Source organism: Halichondria panicea, chromosome 6, assembly GCF_963675165.1.
Source record: "Halichondria panicea chromosome 6, odHalPani1.1, whole genome shotgun sequence".
Lineage (NCBI taxonomy): Eukaryota > Metazoa > Porifera > Demospongiae > Suberitida > Halichondriidae > Halichondria > Halichondria panicea.
Genome location: NC_087382.1, coordinates 4,865,045 through 4,890,236, shown reverse-complemented (window position 1 = coordinate 4,890,236; position 25,192 = coordinate 4,865,045). Strand labels below are relative to the sequence as shown.

The 25,192-nt window shown below is 41.3% G+C and overlaps 3 protein-coding genes across 6 annotated transcripts; 2 read left to right on the top strand and 1 right to left on the bottom strand.

Annotated features, from left to right (window-relative positions):
- The first annotated feature begins 92 nt into the window (after positions 1–92).
- LOC135336913 (14-3-3 protein zeta-like) lies at positions 93–3,838 on the top strand. Its single transcript, XM_064532790.1, has 6 exons — positions 93–271; positions 992–1,210; positions 1,997–2,126; positions 2,679–2,839; positions 3,267–3,362; positions 3,594–3,838. Exons 1-6 carry the CDS (start codon positions 206–208, stop codon positions 3,639–3,641), a joined length of 720 nt encoding a protein of 239 aa, XP_064388860.1. The 5' UTR covers positions 93–205; the 3' UTR covers positions 3,642–3,838.
- Positions 3,839–4,622: 784 nt separating this feature from the next.
- On the bottom strand, positions 4,623–16,955 carry LOC135336900 (electrogenic sodium bicarbonate cotransporter 1-like). Its single transcript, XM_064532771.1, has 15 exons — positions 16,619–16,955; positions 13,080–13,493; positions 12,536–12,686; positions 11,668–11,852; positions 11,246–11,384; positions 10,759–10,921; positions 10,393–10,506; positions 9,882–10,127; positions 8,809–9,050; positions 8,456–8,630; positions 7,561–8,205; positions 7,072–7,237; positions 6,624–6,748; positions 5,868–6,046; positions 4,623–5,643 (listed from the first exon to the last, which is right to left on the bottom strand). The coding sequence occupies exons 1-15, from the start codon at positions 16,749–16,751 to the stop codon at positions 4,713–4,715; spliced, it is 4,008 nt and encodes a 1,335-aa protein (XP_064388841.1). The 5' UTR covers positions 16,752–16,955; the 3' UTR covers positions 4,623–4,712.
- Positions 16,956–16,994: 39 nt separating this feature from the next.
- On the top strand, positions 16,995–25,175 carry LOC135336901 (mismatch repair endonuclease PMS2-like). 4 transcript variants are annotated; one of them, XM_064532772.1, is made up of 23 exons: positions 16,995–17,263; positions 17,537–17,729; positions 18,374–18,476; positions 18,710–18,790; positions 19,143–19,231; positions 19,496–19,574; positions 19,901–19,998; positions 20,184–20,283; positions 20,447–20,531; positions 20,822–20,901; positions 21,216–21,352; positions 21,747–21,793; positions 21,969–22,647; positions 22,931–22,967; positions 23,390–23,446; positions 23,622–23,695; positions 24,031–24,131; positions 24,198–24,269; positions 24,327–24,373; positions 24,613–24,668; positions 24,733–24,781; positions 24,843–24,878; positions 25,038–25,175. In XM_064532772.1, exons 1-23 carry the CDS (start codon positions 17,137–17,139, stop codon positions 25,107–25,109), a joined length of 2,499 nt encoding a protein of 832 aa, XP_064388842.1. In that variant the 5' UTR covers positions 16,995–17,136; the 3' UTR covers positions 25,110–25,175. The 4 variants fall into 4 exon arrangements, 2 of the variants coding, with proteins under 2 accessions (XP_064388842.1, XP_064388843.1); XM_064532773.1 differs by lacking the exons at positions 24,198–24,269; positions 24,327–24,373; positions 24,613–24,668; ... (1 more) ...; positions 24,843–24,878; positions 25,038–25,175 and adding an exon at positions 23,783–23,851 and having other exon boundaries at positions 24,031–24,137; XR_010394974.1 differs by lacking the exons at positions 22,931–22,967; positions 24,327–24,373; positions 24,613–24,668; ... (1 more) ...; positions 24,843–24,878; positions 25,038–25,175 and having other exon boundaries at positions 24,198–24,235.
- The last annotated feature ends 17 nt before the right edge of the window (positions 25,176–25,192 follow it).

Below are 25,192 nucleotides of genomic sequence, written 5' to 3'. Positions count from 1 at the left end.
ATATGTAACATGCATGGTGTGCCTGCCTCGATCATGCCAGCGGCGGGTCATAGAGACCGTTATATAGTGGGCGTGTCTGGATGCCAGTGGGTGGAGGACAGTCACACCCATTATTGACTTGCAGCGTAAAAATTAATTATCAAGACACAGACTAGATCGACTACAGACTGGGAACAGCTTGGTGCTAGCAGCTAAGAAACACACAATGGAAAAGACAGTAGAAAGAGCGAAGGTTGCCGAACAGGCTGAAAGATATGAAGACATGGCACAGGTGTGAGACTCTAGATACTGTCTTCAACTGTAGACTTGTGATGTGTGTCCTAATGACTATAGTTACTGCCTGTCTGGTGTGTATGCAGTATGCAGCTATTATGTGCGTGTGTGTATATTGATACGAAATGGCTGTCACGTGAAATACGTAGCTATTTTGATTGATTGTGCATTTTGAACCCACCCGGCCGAACCCTTGCTTTTAATATAGAAATGGAACCAGGGTTTTCGACATAAAGAAGTTGAAACCAGTCTTACCGTGTGTGTGTGCGTGTGTGTGTGTGTGTGTGTGTGTGTGTGTGTGCATGATAATATTTAAACAGTGAAGTAATACACTACTATACTGTAGTCAGTGCCCATATAAGGTATTGTACATGTATGAGGAATGTGTGGTGTCACCTCCTAAGGCTTTGTGTGTAATCTAAGGCCATTACGGCACCTGGTGTCCGTGTCTAACCAATTCACTCGTAACCGGGTACAGCGAAAACCCCGTATTGAGGTCACGTCACCTCTGTACAAATCAACAATGGCTAGATACTATCAAAGCCTCCTCTGATTACATGTACATGCTGCTGGTAACATGCTGTAGACACTTTTGATTAATTAACCTTGCTGTATTATAGAGGGCAACCTGCTTAGAGGTAGGCATATGTTTCGTAGTTTTGCCACAGCTTATGGTTACTACGTGTGAAATCAATATTTCCATGTTCTCTAATTCCAGGCAATGAAGGATCTAGTTAAGACCAAAAGAAAATTATCGACAGAAGAGAGAAACTTGTTGTCTGTGGCCTACAAGAATGTAGTCGGTGCTCGTCGTAGTGCTTGGAGGGTGGTCTCCAGCATTGACGATAAGAATTCTAATGAAGCAAAAGGTGTCCTGATTGAAGAGTACAAGAAAGAGATTGAGAAAGAGCTTACCGATATCTGCAATGAAGTACTTGTAAGTTAATTAACACTGTATGTTAAAACCAAGTTAAGCATTATTACAAGTACAGTACTGTACATGTTGGCCACTACTAATTAAATAATACTTAGTTATGACATCACATACATGTGCATCGCTATTCTTTAGTGTGCATACCGTATAGCGGGTAATTTTCATGGGGTAAAACAAATTTTTTTATCTGGAAAACGGTGGTTTTGTGAGTAAAAATCTCGTTTCCTGCACTGCATTCATACGTTCCGGTAAGCCACGCCTACGTTTACATTTTGTGGAGGTCAGCTTGCCCACGAAAATTACCCGCTACAGTAGAACCTCGATTATCCGGCTTGGAAGTTTCTATAATTTAGAAAATGGGCGTGTCCCTGAAATGCGCATGCGCATTGCAGCTGTTACTATGGAGACAGGTCTGTTTATCTTCTGCGCATGCGCAGACAACCATGTGGCACTGCTGTTTATTAATAAAGTGGGTGGATCAAGGCGTGGTTTATCTATTTGGTATATTCACTTATCCGGCCTGCCTCTGGAACCAAGGTGTTCGGATAATGGAGGTTCTACTGTGTACGGTATTCGGTGTTAGAAATTACTCACTGCCATCAGTCATTGACCGGACGTTTAATTAGAATGACCATGCATTCCACCATGTGTCCAGTCAGTATGACCATGCACAAATGACATTTGACCATACAGTCAATAAAAATTTTTTCTAACACTCATGTTCTCTATAATTATGCATGTACAGTCTGTATATTGGAATTTTGCTGTTGTTACTTTGTCCCACCATAGGAACTCCTTGATAAAGTCCTTATTCCCGGCTCTGACGATGAATCAGACGAGTCCAAGGTGTTCTACCAAAAGATGAAGGGTGACTACTATCGTTATATTGCCGAAGTTTCCACGGAGAACAGAAAGGACTGTAAGTTGCTCTGCTGCTAGTCTGGGTGATGAGTTAAATGTTTCCAGTAAGTCTCTGTCGTACCCTGTAAGCTCTAAGAATGTTCGCGATCTGGATCTAATAAAAATGTTAAATCCTAGTCTAGTACCATACTTTAAAATTACCTCTCTTGCCTTTAACTTGCATGAACCCAGTCTCCACGCACAGTGTATTGTATTGTTTGGTTTTCTCAATTCCATAATGACCGGGACTGGCCACTTTGGGTGCACATGCAGGCTCTATGAAAAATCAGAGTAATACGTACCCCTGATTATATTCTACTGGGAAAGTGATCTCTTTTAAAGCGGTACATTTATTATACGTAATATAACTATTTCTCATAAGTGTCGTATAACTTGGTGAATGAGCCATTTGAACCGACTTGGCGGTTTTTAAATTGGCGTCTCAGGCGTGGCCACTACAGCAATGACGTTGTGTCCATCGGAAAACTTTATTTGGCGATCTTCGAAATTGCCAAATTTTCAAATTTTCCTGTTATACAGTCTTACTACTTGTACCATTCTTGTCACACAGCTGTGGATATGGCTAGTGAGGCATATAAATCAGCCCAGGAAACTGCAACCAGTAGCATGTCACCCACCCACCCCATCCGACTTGGTCTGGCTCTCAACTTCTCCGTGTTCTACTACGAGATTGCAAGCTTACCAGACAAAGCCTGTGAGCTCGCTAAAACGGCAAGTACAATCGACTGTGTCTACATGTACATGCACATACGTATGTACGATAGACATAGAGCAATACAGTGGGTCCCCATACAAACTGTATATGTATTTGTGTGTAATAGTCTAACTTGGTCACTGGTGGATATATATAGCATGAGAATTTTCGTGCTGTAAGATTATACGGGGCACAAGCCTGAGGGTGGGTGTGCTACCTGCCTGTATGAGCCATATTCCATACTTCCCCGGGAAAGTAAAATATATCTAATAATTATTCTGGATATCACCTACGGAGTGAATCAGTAACTATGTGTTGCAGTAATTGTATACGACCATTACCAAATTAGGCCTCGAGGCATGATAATAAATAACACGGAAGGGATTATAATTATGAATTACACCATGCACCTAGCTTGACAATGTGATACAATTTTTTTTACAGGCATTTGATGATGCTATTGCTGAGCTTGATCAGCTGCAGGAGGACTCTTACAAAGACAGCACTCTCATCATGCAGCTCCTTAGGGACAACCTCACTGTAAGTGAAGCATTGTGTGCCCTCTATCATTCGTTTCCTTATAATAGAGTTTGTACATCGTTGTATGGAGTACACACACACACGCGCGCACACACACACCCACACACACACACACACACACACACCACACTGCATAAGTATCCATTTTGTTGAGTGTTAACTAACTTAAGATGTAGTATACATAATTATAGCCTCGATCGCAATAATTATGTATCATGTGCACACCTTCAGTTGTGGACAGCCAGTGATAAAGTGGAGGATGACGAAGAAGATCAATAGAGGAGAAATTAACTGTACGTGTTACCGTTTTATAGAGAACATTCATATACTTATAAAATTTTAGTTTTTAGGTCTATGTGTAGTTATAATTCGTCGATGTATGGTCCTTCTTTTTTATGATTTTGTAAGTGTGTTCTAATTTATGATTGATGTATAATTATATATATCAGTCTGCATGTAAAATTAATATCAAAACATGCAAGTAATTTTGTATGACACTATAAAATACATGTACATGTATGCATGCAGGTATTATGACAGTGATGTATATACGTATAATTATTAGCTATATATAATAATACAATATTACTAGAATATTTTGCGGGTAAAAAACCTATATAGTTTTGCGAATTAGCCAATTCGGCAGATAATTTGACCCGTTAATTTTGCGATCTCGCGTTCTGGCAAGGATAGTGCATATTTACTAGTATTTAGGTTTTGCGGATTTTATTGTTGCAAATAATTATTGATCAACTATAAATTAATTATATCACAAAGTTTGCAAATGTTTATGCTCGCAAAACATTCAGTAGTCTTAATACGGTGTTATATGATTATGTAAATATCATGCATATGCCATATGCATAAAAAAAATTGTGATGAAGTTATTTTGTCACATGCATGCACAGATATAAAGACAGGGAACCGACCATAAAGATTCTTTCGTATATATATAGCAGAATAAATTCATTTATTAATTAATCAGCATTTTTTACAATCACACCTTGGTACATAATACCGTATAGCGCGAAATTTTCGAGGGGCTTAATTTTCGTGGATTTCGTGGGTTAGCAATCCTACACGAAAATTAAGTCCACGAAAATCGTTCTTTACCTGCTATAACGTGCAAGATTTAAAGGCGTGGCTTCCGGTAAGCAGTCATTCCGCGAACATTGTGCAACGAAATGGCTTTTAGAGGCCAATCCACGAAATATAAGTGCCTCGAAAATTTCGCGCTATACGGTAATTACAATTATCTCCCAAAGCACAATAATATTAATTAAATTATATATACTGAGGTAATAATAATATAATTATAGTAATGCAACAATAAATAAATAGATAATGATTTCAGACAGCAGTGCTTGTAAACAGTTTTCTACAGGCCTTAGATTTAGTTTTCTGGTCTTGTTCTCGTGACATCGTAGCCTCAGTGAACACCTCCGGCTCCGCTCCTTCAAAAGGGGAATCCCCCAATCGTTCCAAAGGGTTGTTCCCCTGTGGTGAATAATCGTCTTGGTAAGTGGCGGCTTGTTGGACTCTCTCCGGATTAGTCACAGTAATAGAGGGACGTGTTCCACTGTATTCTGCCGTTATTCTGGGACTTGAATAAGGCGTGTCCAAATCCTTAACCATGGTTCTCCAAATTTCACACTTATCAACTTCTTGGGTGATGTTAAATGCAGAGGCTGAACGACGTTCTTTACGTTGCTGAGCATGATCTGGGGATATGTTTTGATCGATAGCAGGCGGTTCTTCAGTTACAATGTTTCCAAAGCCATCAATCTCGTCGGAATTGGTGCTACATGTCCCTTCTTCCAAAATCTTTTCAGAGCTTTTCTTGACGTGTACTTTGCATCTTTTACAGTAGAGTTTCTCTGGCAACGGATCGTCTAAAACTTTGAGGTCTTTTCGAGTGAAACAAAATCCGAGCAGCCAACGAATGATCATAAGACCGATCACAATGATGGGAAAAGCCACCCTAAGTGATGGTTGAGCTTGCACAGCACAGAGCAGCACTAAGAGGACAACTTGAATGATTGTGTAGATGTGTATTCGCACGTTGGGCACTTGACGGAGATAAGCATAGTCCGGTTTGTACTTGTTTGGAATAAAAAGTAGTTTGAATCGATGCACAAATTGGACGTTGTACAGCGAAGCCACGCCTAGATAAAAGAGGAGTCCATAGAGTACGGGTAGAGGTATGAAACTGGTCACACTGTACAGCATCACAGAGAGCCCCACAAGGATCGACATCACAAACAGAGTCACACGTTGCTCTCTGTAGAGGGTAAAGTCCGCACAGTAAAATGTGTGTACATGCAGTACAGATATTTTTGGGAAATATTTATTGTCTGCATGAAATTCTTACGAAATTGGATACAAAGGTCAGTATTGTACTTGTACAATGTATGTACGTGTACATGTAGGTTCATGAAATCGGATTTTGAGTAGAAAGTAATCTTTAAGATGGGCATGCCATGAACATGTAGTTGATGTACACACCTGACTCCAAGGAAGTTTGGTGCCTCTCCCGGGTTATCCGATGATCCGTAGCGATGCAGCGATTGGACGTGTGAGACTGAGAGGATGGTTGACCCCACTACCCACGGCAGACCCATCACAGAGTGGAAAAAGATCATCAAACCCACAATGAACATGTCCACATGGTAACCAGGTCCCTTCTGTAGGAGTAGAGAGAGAGAGAGAAGGGTGAGGGATTAGAAGTGAAAGTCCTTGCAGGGTTACAAACAAGTTGCTTTAGATATATCAATCCACGCTACATTTTCAGTAACTGTTACAATGTATGCACATTATTCCCACTTGTGAATCTGAAAATCATGCAACTTTCATTGTGAGTCACGTACATTTTGTACATGCGACTACTATTCAACCACTGAAGGGCATCTTATTAGTCACCATTCCATTAGGTTTCAAGACACAACCTACACGTATGTATGCATGCACTTAGTCTAGTAGTGCAGACAATTCACAGTCTGTCCTGCAATGACTTCACCTCAGAATACATTGTAAAACTGAAGCAAACTTGTTTATAACCCTGACATACACATTGTACAGTGTGTTACACTTTTAAGACCATTAAAACACCCAGCTAAATGACACACCACATGTGCATGCACAAGTACTCTACGTTAATCGTGAATAGAAACCAGCAGTGTATATGCATTTGAATTATGATTCGTACAATTGTGATTTCCAAAATAACTAACACAATGAGCACTTGATATACACACCACGCACCTTCAGTTTGTTGCCCTTCTTGTTGACAATGGCCTCAGTGATGTGCTGCTCTACAAAGAAGAGTACAGTGGCGAGCAGTGCTGGTAGGAGGGCGGCACCCACACCCCACGCTGGGAAACCATTGCCTGCACAAGAGATAGTTTTAACCTCAAATAAAGTTACATGTACTGTACTGTACTGTAAAAACACACGTTATAAAGGCAGATGATTTTAAAGCCACAATCGACACTACCATGTGCAGTTACAGTTTGCACACATCACCATAATTAGTATGGATATATCGCATGCATAAAAGAAATATGAATTCAAAGACAATTTTTCTATGTGCATGTAAGTCGATCCTAGATTACTGTCAGTATGTAACTTGAACATCAGTTAGATTTCACTGACTACACACACACTCACCACAGAGGCCATAGCAATACTTCTTCTAAGAATACACACATACCTAGTGGGGCTATGAATAGGTAAGTTCTGTTGGGGCTGGTATAGAAGTTTTCTGTGAAGACGTTAGGAACCTCCAGTTTGGGCGTGTCCACATCTGCAAGGACGTCTATACCCACCCACACACACACGGCAATAAACACTCCAAAGTCACTCACAACACGCCGGATCTGTGTGTGTGTGTGTGTGTGTGTGTGTGTGGTGTGTGTGGGGGGGGTATGAATACACAAACTGGCAACTTGATCATGTACATGTAAGTGAACACATACATATCTACTTACAGTGTACTGTACCATTTCTGCCTGGCAACCATAATATGATGTCATAGGGTCTTATACGTACACATAATTATACATGTACATGTACACTTATGGACTGGATATATCTGTATGTATACACACGAGTCTTGACTGCACTACTGTAGTGTTAGTGTACAAGGCTAGCAGGAAACCTATAGTTAAACACATTGTACCAATGTACACGATACACTTACAATGGTTTTGAAGATTTTGCTCCTTCGAAACTTCTTGAGATAGAAACAAAGAATAAAAGTGCCGAAAAACAGGATAACAGACATCAGGAACACGTCATGGCTCGAGAACAAATCACCAGGACAATCGCTACCAACAAAGCTCCGAAGCTGACCAGCTGAGCAATCACTCTCCCGCACGTCCCAATAAGACCCTAGACGCGATGCATTCGACAAATCCGAGTTTTGCAAACCGTCTAAATCGGGAAATTCATAGCAATCGCATTGTCTCCTCATTCCAGGTCTCAAAATCCATTGATTGTACGGGTAGTCCAAATGTATCTTCCACAGAGCACCTAATGCTTCCCAAATGAACACAAACGAAATCAAAGCCGAGAAAATCTCGCCCGTAAACCGTGTGACAAGTTTCACAATAGCGCTCGAGTTCAGGCCAACTAGAATGAAAATAAAGAGCGCTGTCCATAGACCAATCCAGAATCGAAACTCTAGAAACGGTATGTTGATGCCCGGAGTGGTGCAAAACGTGAAGATGAGTCTCTCGAAGATGATGGACGGACCAGTAGCTCCAAGGATGACAAGAGGTTGGCCGGAGAATATGGAGAAGAAGAAATTTCCAAAGGAGACAGCCAGAATCATCTCTGTCACCCCCTGTGTGCGTGTGTGCGTGCTTTATGGCTTTGGGTAGTGCAAGTATCTATTTTACGATTATACATGTAAGTTGGTGGGACAAGATTATTGCTATTGACACACGTTGAAACACAAGCTATCAAGGCTTTTGGGATCTATTCATATATGGCTGTATTATAGCTATCAAGGCTTTTGGGATCTATTCATATATGGCTGTATTATAGAGTGATTGCAATCGTGCAAGTTGAAGCTCATGTACACTCTGACTCACCATTGCCCCTTGAGTCATGTCGGAGAAGAAAGCACCAAACACAAAGGCGAGGGTAATGTTGGCAAAATAGATGAGGAACAGAGAGGAGAGGAACTGCAGACTGAGGGCATCACTGAGGTCACTGCGATAGAGCGAGTAGCAACGAAGCAAGTCATTCACACAACCTCGGAATGGTCTGTGTGTGGGGGGAGGATAAACTTAAAACGAAGCACAATTCAAAGGTATATACATTGTACATAAGACTCTTTCTCTCTGAACATCAGTCATTAGTTTTCACACACACACACACATAAGCCCCCACTGCTCTAGCACATAAGCCCCACCACTACTGCTCTAGCCTAGAGGCACAGTACCTCTTGCTCCACCGTACTGGTGGTGTTCTCTCCTCCTCTCCCTTCGTGGAGATCACGCTCTTCTTACGAGGATCATTGCTCTGTTTTCGGATGCCCTGTGATGGGATTTTGGACGGAGGTTCCAGTCGGATCTGAGGGTCCCATTCCCCTGGGGGTAGCACTGTTACTTTGTCCAGGAACTCATCGATACCCGCTAAAAGGTCACCTTTGTTACGAGCACGGTAAGCTACCTCATGGAACACCTATGGGGGGCGGGGGGGTTGGTAAGGTTGAGAACGAAGCACTGTTCAAAGGTACATGTAAGTCGTGTGCACAAGCCTAGAGCTAAGGTAACAAAGAACAAATAATACACAGTAGGATCGGTACATTGTGTCCATCATAAAAGCTCTGAGACTAGCACAATCCAGTGCTCTGTATAATTTTATGGAACTAGCCCGAAAAAAATGTTTACAATCTACCAACATGCTCTTAATAATTATGCAACGTCATGTACATGTACCTGGGTTACATGTAACTGTTATTTGCTTGTATACATGTAGGATGCAAACTAAGTTTTCTTTGAAGAGCATCGGGTGTGTATGCGTGTGCTGTAATCGTTTAATGTACACGTTATAATTATAACAGTACTGGAACATGTGCCAACCACTCAGTGTCCCACACACAGTGATAGTGCATGTGATGGTGTACATTGTGGAGGCTCACTCTGGCACTGTTGCGTGACCGACTGTGACTAGGAGGACGGTCTCAGTCAGTTTAAAGATAGTGCTTCTGTATACCCATTATGGTACACTGTACATGCATTATCTACCTGCACATGTACATCACAGGAATGTGCCCACACTGGCCACTGGTGGGTGGGAATGTACCCACACTGGCCACTGGTGGGTGGTGGTCGATACTATCGTAACCACCTCCAGACAAATTAGACAAAACGAAAACCACCTCTTACATGTACAAATCTTTTGAGATCGAGGATCGAAAATAGCCATTACTTTGAAAATGTTGGGCACACCAATGGACTAGGTGTACGTAACACGCTGTACATGTACAGTGTAGGTAGTTTGTACATGTACCTCATCACTCATGAGTGTAGCAATGGACCTCCCTATCTCGTGATAGCGCTCCTGGTTACCAGTGGGACCCAGGAGGATGAATAGGAATCGGGTGGGGATGGGCACCTCTGTCAGGTCCCCTAGGACACGCCCCTCAGAGAGACGGACAAACCCGATGATGGAGTGTGACAGGAAGTCCACTTCTCCCACTAAAACGTTGGACGCCTCTGAGCCTGGAGGTATCTTCTTCATGAAGTTGGCAGACGTCTACAGGTGTGTGTGTGTGTGTGTGTGTGTGTGTGTGTGTGTGGAGGGGGGGGGGATAAAGTTTGTTACATGTACTGCACATCTACATGTACATAATTATTGGATGGTTGTATGCGTTTGGCAAAGGGTCAACAATGTGATTAGTGATAATACAGGCGTGCGGTACCAGGAGTACACTTCATGCACTCCTGATGGTACATGCATGTATGGCACATGTACACTGTGCCCTCCACACACATACACTGTCATCATTTCCCCTCCTCACCTTGGAGAGGTGGATGAGGTCTTGTTCTGAGTCATTCTGTCCCTCCTCTAGTCTGGTCAGACTGCTGCCACCACTCCCCTCAGCGCCCCCTTCAACCAGGGACACACCTGGCACCTACATTGTACATAGCCAAATTAAAACATACATGTTAATTGAGACCAACAAACAGAAAGAAAGCTCTATGCTTGGGGGGGCTGTGATCAAAAAGAAACTAAAATAACATGCACAATTTTACGTTATCAAATTCAGATGCACATGTATGCATTAAAGTAGACATCACATGTAGTTTGATAAATGAACATGAACATGCACTCACTCAACCAGCCTTCACCCCACACACCCACACCACCCTCACACATCACACACCTGTGTGGAGCCTCGTCTCGATCCTCCCCTGCTCCCATGGCCAGGCAGGCCGGCAATGCTGGACGCTGACTTAGTGAAGTTTCCAAACCGGCTATGATTGCTAGTCTGGTCAGATAAGTCATTCTGTCGCGCTGAGTTGAGACGACCCATGTCGCCTAGTGATCTGAGAAGGGACAGAACGATAAGAGCAGACCATACACTATAATTATCGTGTACATGTAGAGATCTAAACTGCAGCTTGTTTGTTTGAGTCTGAAGCTATGTACTCACAAAAACACTCTACTGTAACGGTGTGAAACCTGTGTATAGTGGTCATCCTATAAGCACGGCATCCTCTATAATACAGCCAGGTTAATGTCTCCATACACGTACATGTAGCATGGTGTTTTAACCAGTGTATTAGCTGGCGACCTTTTTAGGTCATTGGTCAGCCTCAAGGGTGACCTCTATATAGACAGGTTTCACTATACATGTAGTAACAACACACCTGATACTGTCGAGGATCTTGTTATCAGACTCTTTACGTGAATTGAGATGCTTGTGTCTCTGCAGCAGTGCAGACCTGACTCTGTCTCTGTTCTCCTCCTCTAGCTGACCAGTACTCACCAGGTTATCCAGTACATAATCTGTGAGGGGGCAGGGGAGGGATAGTCGTTAGATGTACATGTATACCGTATAGCGGGTAATTTTCGGGGGACAATATATTTGTGGTTAGTCATTTCGTGGATATTATTTTCGTGGTTGCTGCTTGCACTGCAGGTAGGCAAGGTCGCTTCATTCGTGGGTAAAATATTCATGGTCAGACCTTCAACCACGAAAACCACGAATATTTTGTCCCACGAAAATTACCCCTCTATACGGTACATGAAGGTATAGTACTCAAGCTCTCATCATTATTTTGTCACAGACCTGATATTTGTGCTAGATTGTCAGCCTTCATGTCAAGAATCACTGTTCCCTTGAGAAGACAGCTCCTCAACTCAAACAGACTGTGCAGTGAGAGAGTGGCCACGTGAGGCTTGCTCCACTTGTTGCCCCCCTCCTCCACGTCCTCCTCAAACTTGACCCAACGAGCCGTCTCTTTCCACTCCATTCTGTAGGGCAATGGGCGGGCATGTCGTAAATATGTGTGTAACAGTCACGATCGTGCATGATCCTAGTGGCCCGACATGAGTACCTCGATTAGGCTTGGTCATGTGCAAAATTCAACAGTAAAGTCATTGTTAAATTAACTCAATCAATTTTAGCCTGATCGAGGTACTCGTGTCGGACCTCATCTGATAGCTAGTTGACTATACATGTACAATTCTGTTTTAACAGTGAGGTGTCAAAGTGTATTTAGTAGGACACCAAAAGGATGTGATTTAATTCTTAGGATGGTGTTCTGTACATTCAGTGGTGGGTATATACTGTGAAAGCTGACAAGTGATATGCAGCTATAGGTTGTTATAACATGTGGTAATATCAGGGAGTTATGTGTACAAGCAATGAACTCTTGGTGCAAGGTGTACACACATTCAATGGGGATTCAAGTGTAAGATGAAACCGTATAAGCAGGTCACCCTCTGTAATACAACCAGGTTAATAGGTCCAACGTCTCCACTGAGCATGTATTTCAATCATTGTGTTAGCAAGCCACTACAGACAGTTATAGGTAGTGTCACTGAATTGTGAGTGTGTTTCAGGTCTTCTACAGTGCACAAGCATTTACACCTTCTCCCTTAAGTTCTACAATACGTAACTGTCCAAATTTTATTATGGTATATGGTATACTTACTTTCCATGGTCATGTTCATCATACTTGAGCTCCTCCAGCTCAGTGAACACAGTGTGTACAGTGGGGTCATGGCAGCCAGTGGTGTCTACATCATCAGCTGCTCCCAGGATGAACTTGACACGGTCACACGGGTCACACGGAGTTGTTGGATCTAAAGGGGTTAAATTGTAAAGTGTATAATTAAGCTATTTACAACATGACTGCATTACTCATGCAAAGGTATGAACTGAAACCTTTGTTATCAAAGAGATTCAACAAGCAAAAACAGTATCTAACTGAGCGACATCCAAACCATATAAGTATTTGTCACGCAAGATCACACGATAATTATAATACAATAGTGGTCAATATAAAGCTCCTGTTCCCTTTACGTGTACTTAATTGCCTTGGCTCTAAGTGAGGCCCAGTATTATAGTAGCAAGTAATGAAGTATATGTATGTACATGTCCGCTGCTACAAGCGTTCTTTACAGGCTTAAAAAACAACAACTAAGTACAGTTCGGGACACACACATACGTACTGTTATACATGTAGTCACCCTCACCTCTCACGATCTTAGGAATGGTGAGGTCAGCAGTTCTCTGGGGCACACTATTAGACTTGTGATAACGTGGACGTCCATTAATACTGCTCCTACTAGTGGAGTTATGAGTCACATCGCTGACTGTCCCGTGGAGTGGCTTGTGTGTCTCAAAGCCAACTGATTCTTGTGGGGAGTATAGAGGATGTTCCTCGCCGTCTCTTACATCTCCACGGTAACTCGGCGTGTTGCCAAGGGAACTTTGCGGATCGCCGTGGGAACCTTGCACGGTACTGTCATAGTCGGTATGATCGGTATTGCTATGGCTACGGTCGACATGGTGACCGTGAGAACCATTACGATTGTGCCTTCTGCGGTTCTTGTGGTGTTTGTGCTTGTTCCTCGGAACATGAACAGTCACGTACACGTTCCTGTGACCTAATGGTAGAAAAGAAGGAGAGGATATGATTAATACTATTGCACAGTTACAATGTAGTGTAATGAGTATACCGTATTACTAGAATATTTTGCTGGTGAAAAACCATTGCAAATGAGCCAAATCAGCAGAAAAATTGACCCTTTGCGATCTAACTATTGCGTTCTGGCAAGGATCGTGTGTAATTACTAGTACTAGTTTAGGTTCTGTGATTATATTTTTGCAAAGTTCGTTATTAGGCTAGAGATTGAATCCAGACTACAATCAAATATTCTGCTACACTAACAGTGACTCAAGTGCAGCTCTTATTAGGTACAATGTGCACATATGTAGTCCACTGGTCAAGCTCACAAATAAGTACATGTATGGATATAATTATTCAGAGCACAATGTTATGATGTTCAGGCTTCAGACAACTTATGAATCTTCGCAAATATACCTAAGTAAGTAATTCCTATAAATTAGTCAGGAAGGCAATGCTAGAACTGTAACTAATTGACAAGAAAAGCCAGGAATGTCTCACTTAGATGCTCCTTGGCACATTAATACCCTAGACACAGCAGAGGTCTAACTACACCCTCACAGGAATGCTTGAATGTCATGGAACAGCTGCTCCTATGACAGTCTGGGGTAGCTTGTGTGAAACCTGACCATTGTAGTCACCCAATAAGCAGGTCACTCTCTACAATACAGCCAACTAGGTTATAAAATGATACACAATAGGCTTTAATGGAGTATGATGTGTTAGCTAGCAGGTGGCTTTCTACTGGTAGCCAGCCCTATAACCTGTCATAAGAGAGGACAGGTTTCACAACACTTACAGTGAGCAGTAGTCTCTATACGCATAAATATGACTATTTCATATCCACAATAAAATCTAAAATCAAGAGTAAAACTCGCTGCTAATTAAGGTATTCAGCTATCAGCCCATAAGCACATTCCACACACGCTCATGGGATAGCTCTAAGGAAATATCAGTTTACGTAGTACTGGGAAGCACCCACCTCTAAGAACACTGTCAAGAACATCAGAATAATGCATACATGAATACTGGTACAAGGGCACCTTAGAAACAGGGCATTTCCTCATAGTGTTGCACTCATACAGTAGCTGAAGTATAGTACATATAGACTGCACACATTTATTACCACTTTGTAGGCAGAAATGTTCACACATGATGCACTTCCCCACTTCCCCAGGCTATTCCTTCAAGGACTTCCTCAACATGTAAAATATGAAGCCAGATGAAGTACTACTCTTGACCATAGAGCCACACAAGGTTGCAGGAAGTACATGTGTAGGTAGTGCAGAAAGAACAGTCAACTATGATAGAAAGGCCAGGCACTCACGTCCCAAATAAGAGTTGGTGTACAAAACAACCTCTCAAAACAAAGGCCACTTCACACAAAAACCTAATTCCACAAATGTGTCCGTATTATAAGCTCCATTGCACTCAATACACCCCCATACAGAAAACACAGGCCAGCCACTTACTGGTAGCCCATCAGTTACAAGTACACCCCCAACCCTTCTCAGAGAGCAGCTACATGTACTTGTATACTGGAGGGTACAGTTAGAAAGGATATGAGACCACGAGTTTAATAGCAACAGACTCTAGACTATAGTGCTATTCATACACTGAGCAGAGGATGCACACACAACAGTCCTTACTGCCTACATGTACTTGTATTCACAGCCACTACACACGCGGTCATATGAGTGAGAGATGAATATTGGATATTAGAAACTGAAACTGAGCAATTGAGCAATTAGTCAATCATCAAATAATGAACTCCTATCATGCATGTACTGTTATAGATACTTGCACATTGCTACACAGTGTGTTGAGGTACTTAGCCTGCATGTACTGCAGTATTACTTGTCCTTATACGATATTGCCTGTATTCACAACTCAACTCAGTCTGTCATCAAATCAATATAATGATCAGTCTAGTGGGAGGGCAGCTCTGGGCCCTTTAGACTATAGGGAGACTAAACAGGTATAGGTGTGTGGGAAGTTTTCTACTGAGAATAGATAGCATGCTGTTAATTATAGCTAAGGTGATAAGCAGCTGCATGACACCATTGATAATGGAGAATATACTCTGTTATCCATAATGGTGATCACAATATCTGTAAAGTTGTGGTTTGTACAGATGAGACAACCAACCTTTGTAAACTGTACTTTAGTTTAGATGGTGACTTAGTTGGGTGTATGATTATGCTATGAAGTGAAAGAGGTTAAAGGTTAAGTGTGAAGCGATCAACAGATGCACACCAGAAACTGTTCCATAAGAATTCTATAACTACATTTTTCACCACAGCAAAGAGACATCACTAACCGCCACTCTCAGCTAACTTCCTACTTTTATTATTTTGGCTGGCTCATAGCCCAAAATATCCATGAAACAACTGGGAACAATAATTGTCACAAAGCCAAAGCCTTAGCTCATACAGTGGTCCGTGTGAACGTGTCTATTGTGGTCACACAAGTCCTGTTTTAGTGTGTGTTTCAATTTGTGTTAGCAGGCCACCTCTTCTATTAGTCACTGTTAGTCTGGCCAAGGGTGACCCGCTATAGCACAGGTTTCACTGCGTGCATATACATACTTGTCAACTTGTATTTGCACTAAAATTAATGGAGATGAATCTACGAACAGTTGTAGTTAAAAGTGGAATGTAGTTAACATTTAACAGTGTGCATTAGAGACAAGTAAAGAGACCACTAAAGGTCAACTATACCTCAATAATGTGCTGGGTAACACCACCAGGTAGGAGGTAGTCATGACCACCACTGTACTAGGAAGTACAAGAGGATATGGGTGACAATGGTGTGATGGTGGTGAGGTTATTACATGCATTGAGCTGGATTCACTAGAGGGCAAACATTAGCATAAGAATGCCACCATACCCACCATACCTTTGCTTTATTATAATTATTGGGGGCATGAATTTTACTGTACCTTGGAAACTAACGTTGTCAACATTAACAGGACATAATATTGACGGAGCCTTACAGTGAGATTCATAGCTAGTTAATAAACATGCAGTGCTTGTCACACCTCTCCCACGCACGCACGGACGCACGCACACACGCACACGCACACACTGGGAGTACGTCACTCACTCGTATAATCTTGTTCATCGAATTCAGGAATAGTCTTGTCAGTGCACAAGACTGGGTCCAGCCGTCGTGACTGTGGTATGGACTGGGCCTCTTGGTCTTCCACCACTGAGGACCTAAACAGGTGCTCATCCATAGCTAGCTGCCAGGCCTTGACGACAGGGTCTTGCTTAGAATAAATAAATAGATGTAACTATTCTAGCTAGAGAGACTGAATAAATAATGTAGTAAAAAAATTAATGCGTAACTATCTTGAGAACTCCGAGAACTCCATGAATTTGCTGACTGACTACACGTACTCGAACTCACTCGACTCTGTCTCTATTTTCACTCCTCCGCTGACTAAGCTAATTTGCAACACGAGCACCTCCCCATGACATAACAAAGCCTTAGCAAATTCATTGTTGCGTGCAAGAGATGATGATGATTAGAATGACATCAAAATACACTTTTTAGAGTAAAAACCTTTACCTCTGGCCATGTGAAGGCCAAGGAGAAAGCAGCAGTGAAATGGTATATAAATGTCTGTGAGAGCTATTGACAGAGGGACTGTGCATAGGATATGCTCTGGGCAAGTGGTGCTCAGTCTCGCAGTGGCAGTTAAAGAACTAGTGGAAAACAGTTTGGATGCTGGAGCAACAACCATAGGTATTATGAAATAATTTGCTAAACGTTGAATAAATTTTTCGTTCATCCTTTTGTATCAACCTGTGTTTACTATAATTATTATAATGTCACGTAATTATGCATCATGCATCACCACTGTGTAAATATCGTGCTTTGGGTATGCATACACACTAGTTGGTAAAGCATTCAATAAGGTGCCACTAAAATTATAGATTACCTTCACGAGCCAACGTACACGTACGAATGGTAATGTTCTTGTCCAAGTAGTGATTTATTTCGTACCTTTCCCTACAGAGGTTCGGCTAAAGGAGCATGGCTCTGAGCTGGTGGAGGTGATTGATAATGGAGGTGGAGTCACAGATGACAATTTCCAGGCTCTCGCTCTAAAACACCACACGTCAAAGATCTCCGATTTCTCCGACCTGGAAATGGGCGTTGCAACATTTGGATTCCGGGGGGAAGCACTGAGCTCCCTCTGTGCACTGAGGTATCCAACATTGTTGTGTGTTTATCTACAGACACCTGTTTGTACATATACGAGCTACATGTAAGCGGGCTTGTAAAAACCACATTCAGTTTTACTATAATTATAAGCATTGTTCAAGCTGCAATTGCGAGCCTTTAGTTTACTCTCAGTTTCAACCAAGCTTTTAACTTAATTGTTTATGTACAAGCCTTGTACAAGTTTTAGCTCGCTCAGTTACAAGCATATTGTACAAGCTTTATATAGCTCGTTTAGGTACAAGCCTTGTACAAGCTCTGTACAAGCTTCCTTTGTATTTATTGCAATGTCAGGCTCTCAGTGGGCTAGGGTGTTCTCCATGGTGAGATTAAAAGAGATTAAAATTGTTTTGGTTCACAAAAATGTAACAACGGAGCGCCCGAGGCAGCATGTAACACTATGCAAAACTGTGGACCCATGAAATTATCCCATTAAAAAAAAAAAAAATTAAATGCCGTCTCAAACAGTGAAATGTTCTGGGGGACATGCTTCTAGACCCTCCTAGAAGGCATCTGGCTCCCCCCCCCCCCAACTTCCCTTTTGCAATATTCGTGCTTGTGCAATACTACCCTTGTTAAGTTGAAATCGTTTAATTGTGCAAATAGTTTCTTATTGTTATTTTCCTGCAGTGATTTGAGCATCACTACATGTCATGTGACAGCTAAAGTGGGCACAAAGTTGGAGTATGACAATCATGGGCAGATCAAGTCAAAAACACCTTGTGCAAGACAGGTGCAGTTTATGTTATAGCTAAACTGTCATTGGCATCATTGAGACTGAATCTATTTTCTGAGTGAGGTGTGGTTCCATAGCAACCTTTGAATGACCATACACATTGACTACAGAGCTTAATGCAACAACTTCCAAAAAGCTTTGAAATGCTTAATTAAAAATTTGCTAAGTGTGTTTTATAGATCTGTGATGGTCAAGGTCCAGATAAGATTCCCTCCCTCTCATTTGTACAGGCTGGTACAACTGTCTCTCTGAAGAACCTGTTCCATTCTCTCCCAGTGCGTAGAAAAGAGTTCATCAGGAATATCAAGAAGGTGAGCCTGCACATACATGCACGAGCTGTACATACAGTGTATACACATGCACGTACACTGTACATGTAGTCAGCGCTAGCTTCCATATAAAGTTGTTTCTGTTCTGTTTGTTGAATCTTTACGGTGTGTGTTTAGATTCCATTGAATATTTGTTTACATAAATTATATCGTTAATAATTGTTCAGATTTCTTCTACATAACTGGATATGCATGTGCTGCACTTCTTATTGACTTGGGAAAACATACTCGTACAAGAGGCGCATGTTCATATTTCAGGCAGTCCACATTTAGGAGTACTTGAACTGTTTGTTTCTTGATACTGTAGCCTAATATAAGATTCAATCTTCTACAGGATTTTGTGAAGATGGTTCAGTTGCTCCAGGGCTATTGTGTAGTGAGCACAGGAGTGAAGATCACATGCCACAACCTCACCAAGAAAGGGTGATCAGTTTGTTTGTGCTGCTATAGTTACAAGTCAAACCTAGTGTACACAGTACATCTGTTACGTAACCATAGCGTTACTATAACTATAATAGCACATGCAGTCATCCACGCAGTGTCCCTATACATGTACAAGATCACATTTTAGCAGGTTACGTACAATCATATTATATTTTTATAGTGAGAGACTGATGAAAATATAGTATCTATAATTATATACAAAGGTTCTACTTTTGTTTATAAATCTTACTTCTGGCACCTCAGTGGCAAGCAGGTGGTCCTCTCTACCAGTGGTAATCCTAACCTCAAAGACAACATCACTGACGTATTCGGAGCCAAACAGGTATTAATTGCTATAATTATAAGATTTACTGAGTTCTGCTTTATATTGACGTGTACTAAAACTCTACAGATTACTATACTTAACAATGTTTCCGAGCATCAAACATATGCAAACTTGTGCTAAAGGCTTTGCAAAAATAAAAGAGCAAACACATAAATTATACCGGTACTTGTGTGACATCACGATCTTATAACAGTTTAAAAATTTCTGCTGATTTGGCTCCTTTGCAAAGGTTTTTCGCTCGCAAAACATTGTTACAATAGTAATACGTACGGTACACATAATTATAGTACTGTGTGCATCCCTCCGCCCACACACTGTATCAGTTCTCTCAGCTGGTAGAGATTGTCCCATGCTCACATGACGATGTACTAGCAGCAGAAGGAGAGTCTGCTCAGTCCATTGAGAACACTAACCTATTCAAGTGAGAAAAACTGCAATTAAAGCATTACATCTGTGTAGTCTATAATTCTAAATGCACAAAAAACCAATTGTCCAGTTTACAGTTTGTATGTTCTCTAGTTCACAAATTTCTGAACTATATTATTGTTTGATGGGTATGATCATTACACTTGTCTTCACTTCAGTGCTAATATATTTTGTCTGCAGACTCAGTGGATATGTGTCTCGTTGTAACCATGGCTACGGACGTGGATCTACAGATCGACAGTTTTTCTTCTTCAATAACCGACCCTGCGATTACTCCAAGGTAATGATCTATAAGGAGGCTAATATAGAGTCTCATGCATTGGTAAGCTAGTACTCTATCGTTAAACAATTAAAAGAACAGCTTCTTTGCAGAAGACTCAGCTCAAAATTATACTGAAGTTGTCTGCATCAATCTAAAAATCTTTGCCCCCCCCCCCCTTCAGTTGAGCAAGCTGGTGAACGAGGTGTACCACTGTTACAACAGACACCAGTACCCGTTCATAGTGCTCTGCATCGCCACACCTAGAGGTGAGAGCTAGCTAGTGCATTCATACGCATGCTCCATACTCTTGTGCTTGTGTTGATCGTTGATCATCATTGCTTGCACACAAAATGAGGATCGAGGTACATGTTCTTCAAAGTTGTGTGTGTATCAAATTATTTTTAACTTTTTTTTATAATGACCCTTTACCAATTATTACATAGCATTAATTACTTTTACTGCTAATGATCTTTACCAAACATCCATACAACATTGCTTTTTTGCTTCACACTATATAATTATGTGTTTGTATTTTTTGTTTCAACTTCATCCACAGAGCATGTTGATGTCAACGTGACCCCTGACAAGCGTAAGGTGATGCTGCATCAAGAGAAGGCTCTCCTGCTGTTGATTAAAGTGAGTATATTACATACATGTACTTGGTATGCATGCAATAACTCGTGACATTTAGTTATGCCAAGCATGTTGTCAGTTATAACAATAGAGAATTGAATGAAATTGCTGTATGGGCTATTTACAATACTGCAATTAGTTCTCTGTACAATAGGGGTATGCCAATTTGTACATGTGACTTGTCACATACACACACAAATATGACTACAATTACAGGAGGATCAACTGTTGTACTTAAGGCTGTGAATATTGTTTGTAATGACGAAAGGCACAATAAAAATCAAGTCTGTAAATAATATATGACGTAAAATGTGTAGGTAACACTGAAGAAGTTGTTTGAGCCAATGCAAGGCGTGTACGACACCAGTGACCACACCCCTAGCCCAGCCCACACTGCTGACTCAGCAGTATCATCGGCAAAGGACACACCCTCTACTCGAGGATCACTCAAACGGTACACTAGCTGCTCATGAGTTTATTATGACTGCATGAACTCCTGCACGACAACAGTTTATGGCTCATGCTACGTTAATGAAAGCTCGTACAACTGCAGGACTGGCCCAACTTCTTGAACTGTGACATAGCCTCAATTGCAATATTGTATGTAGTGAATATTAATTGGCCTTTAAAGGCTCAGTACTTTTAAAGCCTGTGTCCCACGTGTCCCATTCCCCCATAATACCCATAATAAAGTAAAACTCTTGCAGTATGACTCCTATATCAATTTCCTACATGCAGCTACAGCAGCTTCTAATTATCCTGCATGCATGACTGATGTTTCTTTTGTCTGATTTACAGACAACTGAATTACTCTTCTCAAATGTACTTATTTGGTCTTTTCCCTGTAGATTCCTCCATGGAGCTGATAACACAGCCAGTCAACCACAATCAAAACGTTAGCGCAGCTAATTACTACCTTGCAAATTGGCTGAAAGTGATTGTCCCAAAATTACCTATCATTATAATTATAGTACACAGTCATATGACTTACATTCCTCTGTATTGTACATCCGTTGTAAATCAGTTTGTTTTCACCACGCATTGTCTTATTTTCCCTTATAATTATTCAGAGGCCAAACTATCTGACTATGGTGTGACCCGACCAACCCCCGACCTTAACTCATCACTAAGTGACCGGGAGTCCCCCATCTTATCAACACATATCTTTGTAGAAGAGATGGAAACACGTGACCCAGCAGTTGCTATGGACACCGAGTATGTGATTACCGATTCAACAAAAAGTCCCTCCGAAATATCCACTTTGAGTAGTGGCTCCGCTGGAATTAATGATGTTCACGAAACTGAAACTGACAGTTTGAGAATAGACACACCTGTTACAGTAGTGGATGATTTGGTGGAGCCCATTTCTAATGTTGGATCAAGCCACGAAGATAATATTATGATTAACTCTTGTAATGTTAAGGAAACAGTAGGAGCTGAAACAAACGCTATCAGTTTCAATCTAATCACTTCATCCGGTACAACAGTTCCTCCCACGAATATAATTAATAGGAATTCTGCTGCCAAATCCAAAGCTAAAACTATCACTCCACATAATTTAAAGTCACCTCAATACGAACCACCATTGACACAGTCTGTATCTTTTGACCTCCGAGCGGTTGCTAAGCGACTGGAGGCGGCGCAGTTATCGAGGGACGGTGAGAGTGTTGGTGGTGGGAGGTGTTTCCGAGCCAAGATCACGCCATCTTCTAACAAGGACGCTGAAAATGAATTGAGGAAAGAGATAAGGTGACAATTAGAGCATGTACAATAATAGACCACTAAATACATAAACTGCATGTCACTGTTGTTCATAATTTATACTTGGCTTAAAATTGTGATTCCAACCACAGCCAGACTAACTTTGCGTGTTTGCCTGTTATATTTCACTACTGATACTAGCAGGAGTGCATGACACTCCTGATACTAGCTTTCTCCCTTTTTTAATACTTTCCTAAGAAGGTTCCTTAATACAGTTAGGAAGGTACCTTGTTGGGTACATGGCATTTCTATTTGTTAAAACTATATGCAGGAAAAGTGATTTTTCGAAGATGAAAGTGCTGGGACAAGTAAGTATTTTATTACCCCCCCCCCACACATTGTGTTTGGGTACAAGTGGTGTTGTGGCGGCAGTGGCCAATTGGAACTATAATATTACTGGACAGTGAATATGTGAATATCATGGGTACCTAATGTATATGGCCTTAGGGGCTTCTTTATTGTGGCCTGTATTGTGGGAAAGTTTTACTAAGAATGTTCGTGGCTAATATGGTGTATGCATGTATGAATATACAATGTACATTGTATGTGGACAGGTACATGTTACTACAGTGTGGTGGCTAGCACACACATGCACACACACACACACACACACACACACACACACACACACACACACACACACACACACACCACACACCACACCCACACACACACACACACACACCTGGAATTATGTATGCCACATCAATGGATTCTTTTGCTTGCCCAGTTCAACCTTGGTTTCATCATCACCAGACTCGGGAGTGATCTCTTCATTGTGGACCAGGTATATGAGAGTGTGTGTATGAACAGTGACCCCTGTTGCATACCAATATAGTGGCAAATGTATTCATTCATTGTTACATTGTATGTGTACGTGTACCACCAATAATATTGCATGCAGCTTTATCGCATAATTATATGATTATATGCCCCGAGGCATAATAATATCTTTTCTTTAGCATGCTACTGATGAGAAGTATAACTTTGAGCGACTTCAGAGAGAGATGGTTATAAAGCACCAGAAGCTGATCAGGTAACTTATCCGGGTAGTGGCAGGCAGGCAGGCCATTATGAGAATGAAATTAATTCCTAATATGTTCATAATTATAATTATTTGCAGACAATTTGTCTACCAAACAAACTTTCTACCAGAACTATGAATTGTGCCCAAGGCTGCACTATGTATTGTGTAGGTGTAGCAAAATTATATGCAGTGTTTATATTTACAATGTACACTGTCCGAGTACTACTCTTGACACTGTTTACAGAGTCCCAATTGTCTAAATAAACTTCCTCTGTATCAGTATATATACTACTTTGTAAACAAGAGTCTGATAAAACAATGTACTGTTGTTTCCTTCCGTTCAGCCCAATCCCGCTGGAATTGACAGCTGTACACGAGAATGTCGTCATTGACAATCTCTCGCTGTTTGAGATGAATGGCTTTCACTTTGAGATTGACCACAATGGTACAGTTATGGGTGAAGTACTGTTAGTTGTGTCCATACTGAATGTGATTATGCTTGCATCCACAGCTTCACCGTGTAAGAGGATAAAGCTCACTTCTAAACCAGTCTATGGGGGCCAATGGTCACTAGGGCCCAAAGGTGCATAGTGATTATATAGGTATAATTATGGCAATTTAATGGATACAATTTTCACAGATATTGATGAGCTGGTATTCTTGCTCTCAGATAGTGGAGTCTCAGAGGTACATCACCACTGACAACACAGTGCTAATTAGTCTCATGAATCAGCCGCCCTCTTAGAAGGGCAGCTAATTAATTATAGTTGTTACTATAATAATGGTTGCTATTACTGGATTATTCGCTTACTCGATTATAGACGTATCTTTATTTTAAGCGCATGCTCAACTGCAGATTTTTTATACTCAAATTAAAGCGCTTGGTATGGTCCTCAATCTGTCTATACATGTACATGTACATGCAGGGAGAGATTGTGAGGCCCAGTGCAGTGAGAGCTTACTTTGCCTCAAGGGCTTGCAGGTTGGTGCATGGTAATGAGTACATGCAGTAGTAAAAGTTTTATATATGCCTTTGCATTTCACAGAACATCTATTATGATTGGAACTGCATTAAAAGTATCTGAAATGAGCAAGGTAATGCTGTTTTCAACATACTGCATGCAATGTCTTTACCATTCCAAAATTTATACTGCAGCTTATTTACCATATGGGAGAGATGGAGCAACCATGGGTGAGTGTGTAGAGAGGTGGGGGTGGGGGTGTGTATGTATTAGCCTCACTCCACTCCACAGACACCACACAATTAACAAGGGGAATGTGTGTATTTTGATTGTGTATCATTATTCCATATTGCTCTGAATCCGCTAAATCGTTCCTTTTTCCCCTCCAGAACTGTCCCCACGGACGCCCGACCTTCAGACATGTTGTGGATCTATCCAGACTGAACATTGACCCACTATAGCTAGTCAGTCAGTGTATCAATGTATCAGTGCAGTGTACCGGTATGTGTTTATGTGGTTCAATGAAGTTCCTGTCAAAAATGGG

Excerpts from the sequence above, each read along its gene's own strand:
- LOC135336913 (XM_064532790.1), top strand. The coding sequence starts at position 206 with ATGGAAAAGACAGTAGAAAGAGCGAAGGTTGCCGAACAGGCTGAAAGA. Across the intron at positions 1,211-1,996 it reads ATATCTGCAATGAAGTACTT|GAACTCCTTGATAAAGTCCT; the intron begins GTAAGTTAATTA and ends GTCCCACCATAG. Across the intron at positions 2,127-2,678 it reads CACGGAGAACAGAAAGGACT|CTGTGGATATGGCTAGTGAG; the intron begins GTAAGTTGCTCT and ends CTTGTCACACAG.
- LOC135336901 (XM_064532772.1), top strand. The coding sequence starts at position 17,137 with ATGTCTGTGAGAGCTATTGACAGAGGGACTGTGCATAGGATATGCTCT. Across the intron at positions 19,232-19,495 it reads CACAACCTCACCAAGAAAGG|TGGCAAGCAGGTGGTCCTCT; the intron begins GTGATCAGTTTG and ends CTGGCACCTCAG. Across the intron at positions 22,968-23,389 it reads AGATGAAAGTGCTGGGACAA|TTCAACCTTGGTTTCATCAT; the intron begins GTAAGTATTTTA and ends TTGCTTGCCCAG.
- LOC135336900 (XM_064532771.1), bottom strand. The coding sequence starts at position 16,751 with ATGGATGAGCACCTGTTTAGGTCCTCAGTGGTGGAAGACCAAGAGGCC. Across the intron at positions 10,922-11,245 it reads AAGATCCTCGACAGTATCAG|ATCACTAGGCGACATGGGTC; the intron begins GTGTGTTGTTAC and ends GTCCCTTCTCAG. Across the intron at positions 8,631-8,808 it reads CCAGTACGGTGGAGCAAGAG|ACCATTCCGAGGTTGTGTGA; the intron begins GTACTGTGCCTC and ends CCCCACACACAG.